This window comes from Panthera uncia (assembly GCF_023721935.1).
Source record: "Panthera uncia isolate 11264 chromosome A1 unlocalized genomic scaffold, Puncia_PCG_1.0 HiC_scaffold_16, whole genome shotgun sequence".
NCBI classification, from domain to species: domain Eukaryota; kingdom Metazoa; phylum Chordata; class Mammalia; order Carnivora; family Felidae; genus Panthera; species Panthera uncia.
The window spans coordinates 63,628,965-63,647,180 of NW_026057576.1; the positions used below are offsets into that span (position 1 = coordinate 63,628,965).

An 18,216-nucleotide genomic window follows, 5' to 3' on the forward strand; every position below is an offset into this window, starting at 1 on the left:
GCTTTTGCCACTCAGGGTCCCTCTGCCAAAAACAGCTCTTTCCCAGCCTTCTACCTGCAAAATGCTATTCATCCATTAAGTCGCATTTCAACTGTCACCTCTTCCTTGGAGCTTCCCTTGATCCCTCCGTCTACTCAATAATAAAATGTTGATCATACTCTGCCCTACAGCCCATAAACGAATGAGTGATTTACTGTGCTTATTTATATGTAAATCTCCTGTCCCTACTGGGTAGTATGTTCCTTGAAGGCAGGACCATCTTGTATCTATCACTGTGTGCCCAGTATATTGTGGACACTAAACGTGTGTGTGTGTGTGTGTGTGTATGTGTGTGTGTAATTGAATTGACTACCCATAAATAGACCCTGAGCAACCATTTCTCCATGAAATAGGGAAGTTTATAAGAAAGACCTTCCTCCCTATGGCAATAAGTTATTTTGCAAGTAAGAACATCTAGAATTTAAATTTCACTTACAATTTAATTTGAAGTATCAGAATTTAAATTTACCCTCTGCCTATTCTACTTCATTTATCTACCCATTCATTCATTCATTTGCTATCTGTTCAGTACTATTATAAACTAGGCTTTGTGCCAGATGGGACACCCATCTCCTAGGATGTGGTGAAAACAAAGGTCCTACCCCTATGTCACCTGCAGTTCAGGAGGGAAGACCCATTACAATAAATGGGGAAATCTTTAAGACAGGAAAAACCAGAGGGATCTCTTGGAGCACATACTGGGGAGTGACTATGGATGTCAGAGGAGGAATCCTTTGGGGGACATTAGAGCTGAGACTCACAGATTTATCCACTAAATCATGCTCTTCTCTTCCCAATGTATAGACTCTCTGTTTGAAGTAGAGTTCATAGACATCCTTAGGTCTTAATGATTCGGATCTATGTTCTTGGGTGCATTTATTAGTATCTCACTTTGTTGTTCCTCAAAATCCCTTAAGCCCAAATCACTGGCAATTGAACTTGAAGCAATTCCCAATTCAATTCATGAAGGAAAAGGCAGAGCATTGTGTTAGATCAAAATGCAACACAATGGGGGCAAAAAATATCATTTATGTTCTACCGCATAGTACCAGTCTACATAATTAAGTATAAATGAAATCACACATGCCTTAAAGAGATTTATATACCTTTTGTTACATACTCCATAAGACATTTAGGGTGACCCATCTCCACCCTAAAGGACTTTAGAATTTCAATACGTCTGATTTCCACCTACCACTTTCTGAATATTTGTGCTGTATCTGAGTTACCTTTCGAATATGTGAACATCTTTGCAAGCACACTCACTGGTGGGTGGAATCCCATTTGCAGTGACTTTCTTAAGAAGGTCCTGCACAATTACTGCAGTCTCAGGTGAGCAAGGGTAAGCTTCTCATTCCCTGGGAAGTTCCAAATATCTACAGTGGCTTCAGAGAAAGAATACACATCTGTTTCTTAGCTGCGGCATGAAAGAATACAGCCTTAATCATTTGGAATTAAATAACGAATTCTAAAATATTCAGGAGTGCCCAAACTCAAAATGTAATATTTTGCTACACCTCCTCCCTTTTTTTTTTTAAAGTAGCAGAAATTCTTTTAATGTCCTGGATTTCATTCCCTGAAGATGAAATTTCCATATTTTAGGAGTCACTTCAGGTGGTTATGTGCTTAACTGAATCATGGCATTATGTCAATCAGAAGTAGAAGTAGAAATTCTATATGGATTTTCTGAGTATCGTCAAAGACCCTATGAGGAAGTAATAGTTGGCAAGGAATCAGAATTTTTTCCCAAGACTGGATGTTCAGAACATCAATCTTTGTTTCACATAGGCAAAATTGGGCTATTAAACATAAGCTTTATCTGACAGTTTTCTGAATCAGTGCTTTTGTCCAGGTCAATTCTATACAAAGGGATCAGTCCCAGGCCATTGTCATGATCTTATTGACATTAGGAAATGAAGGGAAAGTGGAGGAAATCTGTTCTTCAAACCACAAAGAATTGCTAAAAGTTTTCATTCCATAGCGATAGAAAAGATGGTGGTGGAAACAGATCAGTGTTACTAAATATCCTGATGGCTTTAACGTGCCTTACGTAACTGCTAGAAATACTGAATTCATTCTCTTCTTTTGAGACTGCATCTGAGATCTTCCTTTCCTGCTTTATGAAGACCACATATCTATTAACCTAGTTTAGAATCAGTACTTGTCACAATACATGCTCTGGATCAGGGAAAGCTCCTTGGGGATGTCTGTGCCCACCCTACCCAGATAATGCCTGAGAAATGACAGAGAACAAAGTTAACAATCAAGGAAGGAAAAGCTGACTTCAAAAGCTAAGGGCAAAGAGTGAGAGAGCAAAGACTGGATAGCCCCAAGGTCAGAAATGAAGGAAAAGGAGGATTTACCAGGTGATGGTCAGAGAAAAACAGAATCCACTCTCGGTGCTGAAACTAGCTATAAATCACAAAGAACAAAGCAAAGCAAACAAAAAGATTGGGGGCTCAGTCTCAATGTCAGTCACAAGAGGAAGAACAAGAATATGCTTATGCTTTGTGGTCAAGCCTTGTCTATAAAGATACACAGAACTGCTCAAGAGGGAAAGTGACTTACTCTGGGTCAGGCAGCAAACCTCAAGTCCTCTTTACACTAGGCACTGATATCTATCTTTGGAAATGTTTAAATATGAGTCTAGGTGAGCACCTGTCAAGAATGCCCTAGAAGCTTTGGACAATGGGAGCTCCGCTGAGCCTCCGAATTTCATGATTCAATGATAAAACCACTCCTTGAAATTATTTCTGTTTTCACACTTGAGAAGTAAGCAGTACCACAATTTCACTATGCACTGTGCAAAATAATACTTTGATTCATATGCATTTCTGCAGACCTAGTGTCTCCCTGTCTTTTCCTTTTCACTATTGAATTCAATGTTAGTTCAGTGTCAGACTGTCATCTCCAAGGTATGTAGAATGCTTACTACCCTACTTGCCTAAAATGTAATACCGCAGGAAATGAGGCACAATCAGAACATGAGGTATAAACATGAGTATTTGAAAACATATTGTTTTCTTAAAATGGGCTGCAAAAATCTGACCTGAACAACATAGGAAGCTATTTCTGGTTTTCCATATTTATTCCACCATGAAGACCAGTGCTTTGCCAGAAAAAAGACCTCATCTGTCTTCTCAGGGTCATGCTCTTACTGCCATGTCATCACGTACTCAAGAAACTCCAATCCTGAAGCCAGAGGGGATGACACAGCCTCTAAATTTCTCGTCCAATTCCCAATCCCCTGAGAAACTCAACAAAACTAAGCATTGTCTTTCTGAACTTCAAGGATTCTCTCACTTCCTAATGGTTTTTTCATCTTTCTTAGTTTTCCCTACAAAATACATGTGTGTTTGTCTCCTTAGGGAGTAATGTAAAAAGTACCACACCACATGGAGAGGTATGTAATATTTTTCAAAAAATATGGTAATATTTTTGAAATATTTTGAAAAACATGGTAATAGACCAGAACTTATTATTGGGTTCCTTGGGAATGTCTGTGAAAACCCAAAACGTAAGGCTGGTTTTAGGTTGTATAGTGACTCAGGCATTCAGGACAATGCTTCGTGTGTCGTGTGGCCAAAGTCTGCTTTGGGTTCACTGACAAACTGTGTTCCACAGGACCCTAATGTCATCCCCGAAACTTAGTTAACAGTTTCCTGAAAGGAAACATGTTGTGAGTGACTTCTCCATGCATTCCAGGACCTCCCTAAACATTACCCTGGAAACAATTTGAGACATGAAAAATAACACTAAAGACTTTCACACACTCAAAAGAAATGGGAAGTTGAAGTTGTAGGGAATAGGATGCTGAAAACGATATCAGCAGAAGGGACTTGAGTCTAGACTTGAACATAAATCAGGTGGCTGGATTGAGCAGATCTTGTGTCTTCAGCTTCCTCGTTGAGTCAAGTGGCATTAGTAACCCCTACTTCCTCAAGAATATTGGGGGGGGGGGTTGCGTTTACAGACGTTTGGGCACATCAGAAGAGTTAGTATTCCCTCCGTGACTTCAGAAGTTTAAATATTCTACTCCAGACAGTCTGTATGTGTTTTCAAGTGAGTGTGAGAAGTTGTGAACAGGTTCATTCACAGACCTCTGTTTGATCACTGAAGGAACATACACGACTTGAATTCTAATGCAGGCTCACACCGTGAATTGAACTTGGTGCTGTATAAATGATCATTCTTCTCTGGAGTAAAGCTGGGCGAGGTCACGATCTCTGAAATTGGATTATTAAACTCTCGGGTTGCAAGAATAGTATTATGCACTGTGAATTTCCCTTAACTTGACCAAGTAAAGTGGCCTTGTGCATGAGGTAAAAGGGAGGCTGACTTCGTTTCTTTAAACAGATTGTTTTCCCAAGCTAACAAATGACCTTCAGCCTATAAAATATTCACATTGTTTTTCCCCCTCAATATGTATTATTTAGTGTATAGCCCTTTAAATATTAACCATCTTTTTTCTAAAGATATGGTATATATTATTTACATCCAGTTACATTATGTTTTCATACTGATGAAATAGGTACATTGGAATCTTTCTGAAATCGTGAACAAATAGGCATCGGGCCAGGTGCACACAACAGGTACCCAGGGAAGTGAATTTTGGTGTGGGCATGATTGACAGAGGACAGTAGGTGGCCTTCTCACAGTTCACTTCTCACACTTCACAGGGAAGATCTAGGAGAAAGAAAAGGTCCAGTATAGATGGACTTTGGGCCTCAGGTAGGCAGACGGACGGCCATGGGAAAAGTCTCTTGGGGGAGATCAAATGTGCCCCATCAAAGGATCCACACGGGAGACAAAGGTAATAATAGTTCAAAAACACCCCAAATCAGTATTTAATAGGTCACTTGCTTAGAAAACCAAAGGGAAGTTACTGGAAATAGTGTGTCTTTATAAGGATTGTAAAGACTGCTTTAAGATGGGATTCATTCCATTTTTACTCAAACTCTCATAGTTTTTTCCCCAAGCCAACATTGCCTTTGAGATCTCCAAGGCTCTTCTGTCATACCTGTGTAAATTACACCTAGAATGACATTTGAGATGACAAGAGACTAGAATCCTAATTAGAGGATTGGAGGGGCCATCTGAGATCCCACTCTCACTCAGGGGATAATCAGGTCAAGGGAAAGCACTTCTTTTTGGAAGGCCAGCAGAATTTGTCCATGTCTTCCTTATTCTCCAAAGGAAAGTCCAGAAGGGAGTAGCTGGCAGATAATCGATCATTTTTGAAATCTTACTTCCCTCAGCAGATAATCGGCAGCACTGTTCATGTATTTATTCACTCAACAAATATTTCTTAAGTACCCAAGACACGCACAGCACTGTTTACTGACTCTGCTGCAGAGCAGATATTCCCTGGGAGTTAGGAAATCACAGATGCACCATAGCAAAAGGAGGAGCTGAAGACCAGGGCAGTGGCTAAAAGCAATGGCTTCTGCATGGATGAAACCATCCCATTGTCAGAAGGGAAAACTTGGGGGACCATGATGCATTTTCTGTTTTTAACCCCTCTGCACGGAAATGACTAATTATCCAGCTTCCTCATCATCACCATGGCAAGATTCAGTGGCCACAAAAGAGCAAATATCAGCAAAGACTTATTTGCTTGGGAGGAAATATAGTTTTCCCCAGAAATTTTCGGGCAAATTGATATGAGTGCTACCATTGCACTTTGCTTAACCTCATCATATTTGCTTCATGTCTTTCTACCCCTTCCTACACAGGGATGCTAGGAACCTTGCAAGGGTAGTGACTAGGTACTGGCCATATTTGTATCCCCAGAGTATAGCATAAAACCTGACTTAGGGCACATTAGAACTGTTTAATGAATGAATGCTAGCAACAAAAGCCTTTTTCTTATTTAATCAATGCAATGGAACTTTTTCTGAATCATAATACACTTTCCTACCTCGTTAAACTGATTTCATCGAATGACTCAAAATATATCCTGTCATTCCCCAGGCTATAGATTGGCAAGCTCCAAATTCTTTGGATCTCACATCTCTATCAGCAAAAGTCAGAATCATAGACACCCTTTAATAACTATTTATTCATAAATTATATATAAGTACTACTGAACTAATATATTTTCTATAACTTGTAAAAGGTATGCAAAAAGTAGCAAATTAAAAAAAAAATTTTTAACGTATATTTATTTTTGAGACAGAGAGAGACAGAGCATGAACAGGGGAGGGTCAGAGAGAGGGAGACACAGAATCTGAAACGGGCTCCAGGCTCTGAGCTGTCAGCACAGAGCCCGACACGGGGCTCGAACTCACGGACCGTGAGATCATGACCTGAGCTGAAGTCAGATGCTTAACTGACTGAGCTACCCAGGTGCCCCAAAAAGTAGCAAATTTTAAAGGAAGAAGTAAAACAAAGAATCTTTATTAGTTTTACTTGTAATGTTGCAGATGTATCAAGAGTAAGCCTACCATTTTAATATTGTTCACTTGTGCTGGCACTGTTTGAAATGAAAGAGATACAAAGTTTCTCGCAAAAGTCATTTTAAGTCACTCGTCCATTTAATTAGTTAAAACTACATAATCTAATCCATAAGTGCATTTAACCAGGACATGTGAACCGTGATAGATTTCAACACCCCAGGAATAAGATAATGGAAGAGAGAGCTACCACTGTGAGCCCCCTTCCATTCTGAAACTCTTACTCTTTCCACAGGATAATTGAGAAATGGCCATTGCCAGATGGACTGATTAAGAGACCTAGCAATCTGTAGATAGATTGAATATTAGAAAAGCTTAATTCCTCTTACGTTTTTATATTTAAAAAACAGAGACAGAAGTTCTCATGTTTTCATCCTGAATTACATTGAATCATCTTGCACACCCCAGGGATGTACATATATCTCCACTACCAGCCCAACATCCATGCTCCAGAGACCATGGCTATAGGACATGTTCCTCTCGAGTGTGGTGGTGAAGAGTAACAATTCTGAAGCCTACGCTTGAATTTGAATCTCATGTCCACCATTTACTACATGTAGGGCAAGTTTCCTCACCTCTCAAAGACCCCGTTTCCCATTTGCAAAAGGGCGTAACGATAATATGTCAGCACCGACAGAATTGAGGATTGCGTGTGAGTGCCTTAGCCCAGTGAAAGCTCACAGTCATCTCCCAGCTGCTTTGAGTCAGTCACTGCCCTGTGCTGAATTCAGCAAGTCTCTTAAATACCATGTGCCCTGACAACAACGTCTCACTTCTTTTCCCAACTTTCCATTATTTTTAACTTTTTCAAACAATACTGAAAAGGTTGAAGAAAATAAAATGAACATCCGTATGTTTCTCATGTGGACTCAACGATAATTGATTTTTCTCTTTTTGCTATTTTCAAGTAAGTTAAAAAACAAAGTCACAGGATACAAAATCAGTGTACAGACATCGGTTGCATTTCTATACACCAATGATGAAGCAACAGAAAGAGAAATCAAGAAATAAATCCCATTTACAATCGTACCGAGAACCATAGAATACGTAGGAATAAACCTAACCAAACATGTAAAAGATCTGAATACTGAAAGCTGTAGAAAACTTATGAAAGAAATTGAAGAAGACACAAAGAAATAGAAAAACATTCCATGCTCAGGTATTGGAGGAACAAATATTGTTAAAATGTCAATACTACACAAAGCGATCTACACATTCAGTGAAATCCCAATCAAAATTGCACCGGCATTCTTCTCAAAGCTAGAGCAAACAATCCTAAAATTTGTATGGAACCACAAAAGATCCCAAATAGCCAAAATAATGTTGAAAAAGAAAACCAAAGCGGGGGATGTCACCATCCCAGAGTTTAGCCTCTACTACAAAGCTGTAATCATCAAGACAGTATGGTATTGACACAAAAACAGACACAAAGAACAATGGAATAGAATAGCGAACCCAGAAGTGGACCGACAAATGTATGGCCAACTAATCTTCGACAAAGCAGGAAAGAATATCCAATGGAAAACAGTCTCTTTAGCAATTGGTGTTGGGAGAACTGGACAACAACATGCAGAAGAATGAACCTGGACCACTTTCTTACACCATACACAAAAATAAGCTCAAAATGGATGAAAGACCTCAATGTAAGACAGGAAATTATCAAAACCCTAGAGGAGACAACGGGCAACAATCTCTTTGACCTCAGCCACAGCAACTTCTTACACAGCACATCTCCAAAGGCAAAGAAAATAAAAGCAAAAATGAACTATTGGGACCTCATCATGATAAAAAGCTTTGACATAAATCTTTTTTAAAAGCAAAGATAGGGGCGCCTGGGTGGCTGAGTCGGTTAAGTGGCCGACTTCGGCTCAGGTCATGATCTCGCGGTCCGTGAGTTCAAGCCCCGCGTCAGGCTCTGTGCTGACAGCTCAAAGCCTGGAGCCTGTTTCAGATTCTGTATCTCCCTCTCTCTGACCCTCCCCCGTTCATGCTCTCTCTCTGTCTCAAAAATAAATAAACATTAAAAAGAAATTTAAAAGCAAAGATAGTCTCCTACATAAACACAATACCATGATTACACTTAAGAATATTATTGGTAATTCAATAGTATCATCTACTGTCTATTTTGTATTCAGAAGAAACCAATTGTCTCAAACTCTTTCTCAAACTGAGTACTTACCTCTTCCAAATCATGGATTCAGTAAAGATTCACACATAGCATTAGGTTGTTACATTTTTAGTTTCTTTTCATGTAGAACAGTCTTCTTGGCTTTTTACAATTTTACCTCTTTTGAAGAGTCGAGGCTGGTTGTCTTATATTATATCCCACACACTGAATATGCCTGACCATTTATTTATAGTGTTACTTACTTTGTCCCTGTATCCCCAGTATTTCCTGTAAACTGGATTCAAGTTAAATATTTGGGACAAAATCATTTTTTAAACGAAATTATCAGACACCAGTCCTTAGATCATTCTTTCTGCTCTTTGATTTTGCTAATCCCTTTGTTTTTAGCGATCATTCCATCTTGTCAGTTTCTTCCGTCTTGTGTCTAATTTGGCAATTCTGTACAGATGGGTATGAAAACAGTACCTCTGTCTTCCTATTCATGGACCTTCTGCCGAGCCTTCAATGAAGAATCTATGCTTTTACTGGTGCCAGGAGTTAAATTGTCAGAAATCAGAATAAACTCCAGACAGATAAGTTCTAGAAGAGGGTCATGTTTTCCCTGTGGTCCCCAACAGAGTATTTGGATCAGAGCCCTGCAATGTGACAGAAGTTAACTTTCAAAACCTCTCGGTGGCACAGATGCAAAACATTTAATACTCAGGTATTACCAGTATTTACTAACATTACAGCGCTACGAATGTAACACTGGACAAATGGTAAATATAGCTGGCAAGTATGTGCGAAAGTTAATTTGTCCTGGAATGGTTCGTGTGGGAGGCAGAGAAAAGGCACTGCTGTAAATTCCCTATTTGACCCAGCCCTTTGTTCCCATCAGATTTGTATAACGAATTAGGATTCACTGTTACTTCAGTAACGCATTTTTTACTAACAGTTCTTGCTAACATAAAGCGTCGCTCACTGTTGTGTGCACTTAAATTTCCAGGAAGAAAATTTAAAAAACGACTCAGATCTGGAGCTACAGCAAAGTGGTCACATACATTATTCAGAAATAAAAATAAGAGACGACAAGAAAATATTTCTCAACAGCGTAAGGATCGAAACACTTGCTTGGTACTGAAAAAAAAAAACAACTGCCATCATTCGGATATTCTTTGGAATCAAAGGCATGTGCGTCCCTGGTGGCTAATAGGGTCCCTTTTTTCCAACTTGTCTGCATCGGCATCCTTGGGCTAGAAGTGAATTGGCTGATGTTTCCGTGCAGAATGTTAAAATAGCATTTACATCTCTCGTTGCTGTTTTGCTGTTATGTCCACCAATCGCACGGTGGAAACGCCTGGCTCCTGAAATGCCAGAGTGAACACGATCTGATTACAAAATGTCCTGTCATGACTCAGAGAGGGCCCACATGCTCCTCACTTAGCCAGATACAGCCCATCTCTGCTCCCGCCTTTCCGACATGAGTGCACATCGTGGGACCACACGATTTTGTGTTAGCTAGACTGTCTGTGGCCTTGTAGCAGATTGGGGCAATTAAATCTATTTTCCCGATCAGCATTCACTGAGCACCTACCTTGTGCTAAGATGTGTGTGATCAACTCGTCCCGGTTTGCCAGGACCTCCCGGTTTTAGCGCTGCAAATATGGTGTGTCCTAGAATTCCCCCGTGTCCCAGGCAAACTGGAGTGATTGGTCACCTGGTTCATCTAAGCCCTGGGGATGACAAGTTGGAGCCCCGTCCTTGCATCAAGAAGCACGTGGTCTTAGGGTCAGAAAAGCAAGCCAATTACAAAAGCTTGGAGTAATCAGTACTTAGAATCATGAACAGGGCACTGTGGACACAGAAAGTTGAATCCAGCTAACTGGGAGGCCAGACACTGCTCCTTGAAAGAGATAATGCTTGAGTGGGGTTTACAGAATGAGCAGCACAACATACACGGCTACATTTTGAAAACCTCAAAAGAGGAGATACCTGTGGGATGTCATGCCGTCTTAGACTTTCTCTGTCTCAAAATACATATGTTTGGTTCAGATTCCCACAGTGTAAAGGAGGGATTTTTAGCATTAAGTAAGCAGAGGAGAGAATGGTCATTTCTGGTGTACTTTATTCTGGGACAGATACACCTGACAGTACTTTAGTACTGAAGCTAGTGACAGTTTTCTGAATTAGTGGTGAGTATGTAATACCTGGTGCTTTTTCTGGGATTTGTGTTTGAGAACAGTCAGAATGAGTGGCTAAGGAGTGTCCGAGGTTGCAAAGGTTAGGGACACCGATGTGGCACCTTGTGGGACAAATCAAGTGAGGGATTTATTTTGGACATGTTTTATTTTGAAAATCATTCAAAGGTACTGAAAAAACGCTGTTTTAAAAAATTATATATTTCCATCTGGATTCATTCACCGTTAAAAATTTGCCACATTTTCTACCTTGCTGTATCTCTATACATCTATGTGATGATGATGATGAAGATGAAAATGATTCCTGAATCATTCTAGAGTAAGTTTTGGGAAGCATAACCCTTTATTTCTAAATAGTCCAGGATGTATCTCCTAAGAACATGACATTCGCCTACATGACCACAATATAAGCTCATATTTGGAAAACTAAACACCAATACAATATTTTGTCATACAAAGTCAATATTCAAATTCTGCCAACTATCTCCGTAATATCCTTTCTGGCGATTATTTTTCCAATCGAGTGCCCTATCCAGAATCAGACACTGCATTTGAATACCATGTCTGTTGTTCTTCTTAATCTAGAAGACGTCTTCAGCCCTCCCTTGTCTTTTATGACTCACATATTTGGAGGATCCAAGCTGGTTGTCTCATAGCGTCCATCAGCTTGGACATTGTGTTTGTCCGACATGTCCTCATGATTGGATCCAGGTTAGGAATTTTAGCTACATAAGTGATGTGTCCTTCTTGTCACCTCACATCCAGAGGCACCTAAAATCACTGTGTCCCACTACTTTGATCACTTGGTTAAGGTGGGGGCCTGCAGAGTTTTTGCACTGTAGAGTGACCAGTTTTCCTTTTGTAATAATGAGTATTCTGTGGGGAATACTTGGAGATTGTGTAAACATCCTATTCTCCATCAAACTTTCGCCCAGTGTTTTTTGCATTTGTACCAGTTTGTTAGGGCTGCTGTAACAAAGTACCACCAAGTGGGTGGCTTACAACAGACATTTATTGTCTCACAGTTGGGGGTCTAGAAGCCTAAGATCAAGGTGTTAGAAAGGTTGGTTCCTTCTGGGATCGTGATGGAATCCTTGAGTCTCTCCTAGCATCCACTGGTTTTCTTGCAATTGTTGATATTCCTTGGATTGTAGATGCATCACCCTGATCTATGCCTTTATCTTCACATGGTGTTCTTCCTGTGCATATCTGTGTCTGTGCCTAAATCCCCCCTTTTTATAAGGACAAAGTCGTACTGGATTAGAGCCCACCCTAATGACTCCACTTTTACCTGATTCTGCAACAGCCCCATTTCCAAATAAAGTCACACTCACAGGTACTGTGGTTAGGACTTTGATATCTTATGGGAAGGGCAAAATTCAACCCACAACAGCATCTATAGATAATACTTGCTGAGATTAATAATAACTCTGATAGTTGCAGAATGATGATTTTTCTGTCAGTCTTTCAACATTTATTAGTTGGCTTTTGGGGCTTGTGTTTTCATATAATCGATAAACAGAATGTACATCCACCTATGGCTATATAGAAATGGCCACATATCTTTCAAACAAAAAATAAAAAACAAATATCAACGTGCACCCACACTTGTGCCCCAAAGGGCAGCAGAAAAGGACTGGCTCTCATGGTAAATGTCCTTACCCAGTCAGATTGGCTGGCAGGAGAGCCAGGGGCTAGGGGAACCCATGGACCAAAGTCAGCATGAATGGCAGAAATCAGAGAGTGCAGATCTTATGCCATCCTAAACCATGGCTGTGTGTAAGCTACTTCTTGGAATGTCATTGCTTATGGGTTCTTTTCATGCTCCAAAACAAAAGTAACATCGGGGTATGTACCGGGTTCTCAGATTCAGTACTCTGGCCATCTTTAGCACTTTCTGGATAGGCAGACATTTCTCAGTACTGAAGCCTCAGTCATCATCAGAATCACAGATAAGCAAGGGCCAAAGACCATATAAATCTGGAACTACTGAGAAACATGACTGGGACAGAGATCTGATGTTCCTTTGTGTTCACTCTTAAACCTGACAAAAGAGCTTTGGAATTTTTTGTAAAACGCTATACTCCATCCATAGTAAACACAGAATAATTTATTTCCAAAGGCTATCGACCTCAAATATATAAATCTCAGTGGTTGTCCCTTCTACGATGCTGTGTGGGTGTATGCTGGAGCTGCTGTATCAACATGACACAGACAAGGTGGCTTAAAGAACAGTAATTTATTGTGTCATGGCTCTGGAGGTTAGGTGTCCAAAACCAAGATGGCAGAAGGATTGGATTTTCCTGAGGCTGTAAGGGAAGGTTCTTTTCCAGGTCCCTCTCGTTGGTTATAGGTAGGTTTCTTCTTCCTACTTCTCTCTGCATTGTCTTATCTTTAGGCGTATCTCTGTGTCCAACGTTTCCCTTTTTACAAGAGCATCAGTCATAATGGATTAGGGCCATCCTAATAACCTCTTTGTAACTCCCTTGCCTCTGAAAAAAGAAAAAAAAACCTACGTCCCAACAAGGTCACATTCTCAGGAACTGAGGGTTAGAACTTGGGCATATAAATGGGGGGGCACATAATTCAACCCTTAACAGATGCATTTCAACCATCCATAGACTTTCCTAATGTTTACATGGGCAGAATAGAAAGTCAGGGGTGTGACTGCATGAACTAGATGTTAATTATGGAACCAAAATGGTACTGAATCCCTGTCTTTACCCTTTCTGCAGGTGAAAGTCAGTGCTGAGCCTGAAAACAGGAAAGATGGGGTTACTAAGCTTTTTCCTGCCATCCATCCATAGGGCTGTGGATTTTACACTTACCTGTATTTGGAATGACTCTTCTCTTCTGGCTGTAGAGATTTTTAAGTGGGTTTGGGTTGCCACTCACCATCCAAGAGTGTGCTATATGGACCTGTCAATTGGTTAAGAGCGGAGGTTACCAGCAGTCGAATTAGTGACAATATTTATTTCTTACAGAAACAAATAGACCGTTGGGAAAAGCATTTTATCTCTTGGTGCATTGTTTCAGTGCATTTATGTGACATCCGAGCAAATGAATTCTAAAGAATATGTTTAGGGAATTTGCAGAGGGGAATACCTATTTCTCCCAGCCAGAGAGGGACCCGGAGCCAGTTGAGATGCTTCGCAAGTTTTTAATTCAAAGCATGGGAGGACAGAAAAGATGGAAAACAAAAAGCCAATTACCTGAGAACTCTCTGCCAGAAGCTAGAGGAAGATTGAGGGAGGAGGTAGGGAGGCTTGCCTTCGCAATAAATCCTGCGGCTCAGTGTCTCTCCCTTAAAACCAATAGAGTTTCATTCTAGTCCTAGCACAGATTCTCTAACCTCCACCTGTGTTGTGTCCTTGTGTAGAAATGGGCAACGCCTGGGGAGAATATTCACTCTCTTTCCTTGCTTTCTTGATCAGGTCACAGACATAAAAGAGAAACTGAAGCTCTCTAAAAAGGTCTGGTCGGCGTTGCCCTACACCATCTGCAAAGATGAGAGCATGACGGCGGGCGCGTCCAACGAAGAGGAGTGCTGGAATGGACACAGCAAAGCCAGGTGAGGGTGACTCATGGTGCTACGGCTGGGGCAGTGCGCATCCAGCCCTAGACGCCTCCCCTGGCACAACTCTGCAAACCCGTTTATGCAGAACTCGACGGAGGGTGGAGGGACAAGTCGTCACTTAGCCACAGCTGTTCAGAGTGACAGGTTTGACGGGCACCTGGGAGCCCTTACTCTCAAGGTGCCATTAAGCGTGGAATCCTCGTTCTGAATGCCTCGCCTCTGGATGAGGACAGAGGAATGGTGACAGATGCCAGGTTCCAGATATCCCGAAACCACAAAGAGCCTTTTATGTTCGCTTAATGACTTTAAGACAGCAGAGCTATTTTTATCTGCAGCTAAATTTGCACGGCTTTCTGTTTTTTCCATCACAAACTAAACAGGAAGTCCGACTGTAATGTCTCTCACCCTTGGAGAAAAACAGTTTTTGATGTGCTCTTTGGAAGGGAAAGGGAAAAAGAAAATGACCAAGAGACAACCAGGAAAGTGTCCTCAGAGGTTCCCTGCCTCGAAAAGTCCCACTGGGACCTCCTGATGAGAGATGGCTCTGTTCCCATCCTGCCGCTCGGCTGCCCAATGCTGCTGCCACTTGATACGGAATTTCTGAATTTCTTAATTCAGGCCAGAAATAGGGTTGGCCCGAGTTTTCATAGGGTGGAGGAGTTGGACAGGGGAACCGGCTGGGAGTTGGCAAGTAGGGCAGGACACCAGGAGAGGAGGCTGCCGGAACACGCCTCAGCGGGGCTGCAGGTGGGCAGAGCAGCTGGTAAATTGGACTCAAGGAATCTTTGGGGATTGACCAGCAGGTGGAGAAGTTAAGAGGGGGGTCTGTTCTGCGCCTTCGTGGGTGTTTTCAAGCATATGAAGCAGCTGTGATCAAAAGGAAACAGGAAGGTACAGGGATATTAAGTTCAGAAGCAGCTGCAGAAGGTAAGCAGGGGTGCAAGTGAGATGCTCATTAGGTGTTATTTCTCACACTGCTGAGTGGAATTTTTTAAGCATCTATTGGTAATGATATTATTAGCCATACTAGGGAGAGCTTCGCGAGGCAAAAACAAGACAGCTATGGAAAGAGCCGTAATCATTTCAAGTTGCTCCAGAATATCAATATCCAAATCTTAGATCATGAGGGTAGACAGGTATTTGTCTACAGTATCAACAACATGCCCCTCGAAAATGCTTTAGTAATTTACCAGTGTCCAGCCTTGTAGGAAGGAAACCTTTGGCCCGAAAAATTCAGCTGTGAAGTTGAACAGTTTCTAATGTGTCTTTTCCTAATGATTGTACAGAAAGACACTGTAAAGGATGACCAGATGGCCTAATGAATAAAGTGGTTGATTTTCTGAACTGCTCTGTTACCCATCTGTGTTTACCTTTCAGCCTTGGCCGAAATGAAGGCTGTGTTTTGAACTACATTCCCATGGTTACACAGGTTGCTGGCTATTAGTGCATCCACAAAAAGAAATATAAAGAACTGTTACAGGTGGGAATTGGGGAGGGGACTATATACACTCCATCAAGAAAATGAATGGGGACAATGATGACCATTAAAGTTAGAGCCAGGGGAGAGCGGGTTCAGCTGAATTTCTTGTGCAGATCAAGAATGCAGAAGGGTAAATGATTAGGCTAAGGTTGCCCAACTAGCAAGGGTAAAAGCTGGAAATCTCCCAAATCCGAACCCAGTATTCTTTTCACGTCAATATCCTGCCTGTAAAACAAATGGCTGCTAGGGGCGCCTGGGTGGCTCAGTCGGTTGAGCGGCCGACTTCGGCTCGGGTCATGATCTCGGGGTCCGTGAGTTCGAGCCCCGCGTCGGGCTCTGTGCTGACAGCTCGGGGCCTGGAGCCTGTTTCGGATTCTGTGTCTCCCTCTCTCTGACCCTCCCCCGTTCATGCTCTGTCTCTGTCTCAAAAATAAACGTTAAAAAAAATTAAAAAAAAATAAATAAAACAAATGGCTGCTAAATATTGTTCTCCCCGCTCCCAGGTTAAGAGAACAAATGAAACAGATCCTTAGATCTATAAAAGATTTAGTGGATCTACATTCATTCATTCATTCATTTCCTCAGTCCATCAGCAATGTTATTGAGCACTCCCTCTGCCCAGGCGCTGTGCAAGGCTCTGTGAATTAAGTGTTATATGACATCAGTGATGTCTGTCAACCAATGAAAAGCACAGTGGCTGGAGACAGGACCGTGGATTTTGGAATGTCAAGGACCATACTGTTGCACTGTAGGTTTGGGAAAGGACCACACAGGTAGAGAACCACCCCAAGCAGTACTTAGGGACCAGATTTGAATTTTATCCTTAGGTCAATGGGATCCCACTAGGGGACTGTATGCAGGTAAGGGAAATTGTGAAAATTAATGCAATAAAATCATTTGCAAGGATATTCCAGAACCTAACCCAGTATACTATTTTAAAAAAATGAGGCTGTCAGATATTTGTGACTCAAATTATCTTCTCATTGAAAAATTAAAATTTCATAGTTTCTTTTAGTTCCTTTTTAAAAATTCTTCCACTGCAATGAAATCTTAATAACTTTATATTTAATACCACAGTAAGTAGATAACCCATAAAGACTTGTTGAATTACATTTAATTGAAGCTTTGCTCTCATTCTCACCCAAATATTAATTGATGTAGAACATATGAGAGATTTTTTTTAATTCCACTGAACTATTTTGTAAGTTGAAAAATCCACTTGTAATGCAGATAATAACTATTTTTCCCTACATTTGAAGTATGGATTTTCAGGTGATAGGGCTTCTTAACAGTTTTGTAGGCTAGAAAGAAAGAAAGAAAGAAAGAAAGAAAGGGTTATTCCTATCAAAGAACTTGGTTAAAAAAAAACCTATCAACAAGTGTTAATGGATTATGGAACAGAGGTGCCTATTAGCCTCGACAGAGCTGGTAATGGTCTTGAGCTCCTAACTCAAGCCTGCTTCATGAGGCCACTGGCAACCCAGACATTTCTTCCTCTCTTTATGTTTTTCTGAAAATTTTTAATGGTTTTTATTTATTTTTGAGAGACAGAGTGCAAGTGGGGGAGAGGCAGAGAGAGAAGGAGACAGAGGATCCAAAGTGGGCTCTGTGCTGACAGCAGAGAGCACGATGTGGGGCTCGAACTCACGAACCATGAGATCATGACCTGAGCCAAAGTTGGATGCTCAACTAACTGAGCCACCCTTTATGTTTTGTCCATCTGACTCCTATAGCCACATGCTTCCTTGCATACCATTTCCTTAGCCCTCTCATCCTAATTATTTGACCCAACTTGTCTTCCAACACCCGTATTTCTCCTGGCTGTTTTTGAACACCACTCCACAGCTCTCTCCCATACTTCCTTGATTCAGGAGCATAACTATTTCCCATGTTAACATTTCTGAAATCAAAATGACAACTACCATGGATATGTCCATTTCCTCCAGTGTGTCATATTTTCCCGAATAGCCGTTACTAAATGAATGGCACCTGTTGACATTGATGATGACTTTATTTTTTATTAAGTTTTATTTATTTTGAGAGAGACAGAGATAGTGCAGTTGGAGGAGGGACAGAGAGAGGGAGAGGGAGAGAGAGAGAGAGAGAGAGAAAGAAAGAGAGAGAATCCCAAGCAGTCTCCACGCCACCATCACAGAGCCCAACATGAGGCTCAAACCCACCAAACTGCAAGATCATGACCTGAGCAGAAACCAGGAGTCAGGGGCTTAACCAAATGAGCCACCCAGGTGCCCCGACATTGATGCTGACTTTAAATAGAAAGAGCAAGATACACATAGATGTGGCTGCTATGGCAGCCACTGGGTGAATCTGCTGTATTCAGATAATGGCCAAGGGTCTGG

At 41.2% G+C, this 18,216-nt stretch overlaps 1 protein-coding gene across 1 annotated transcript in view; it reads left to right on the forward strand.

The window, feature by feature from the left end:
• The window catches only part of GPC6 (glypican 6), a 356,437-nt gene that overhangs the window by 318,043 nt on the left and 20,178 nt on the right, over window positions 1–18,216 (forward strand). The window contains exon 4 of the mRNA XM_049647475.1: window positions 14,234–14,370. Coding sequence (XP_049503432.1) covers window positions 14,234–14,370 — 137 coding nt within the window. The remainder of the gene's footprint in view (window positions 1–14,233; window positions 14,371–18,216) is intronic.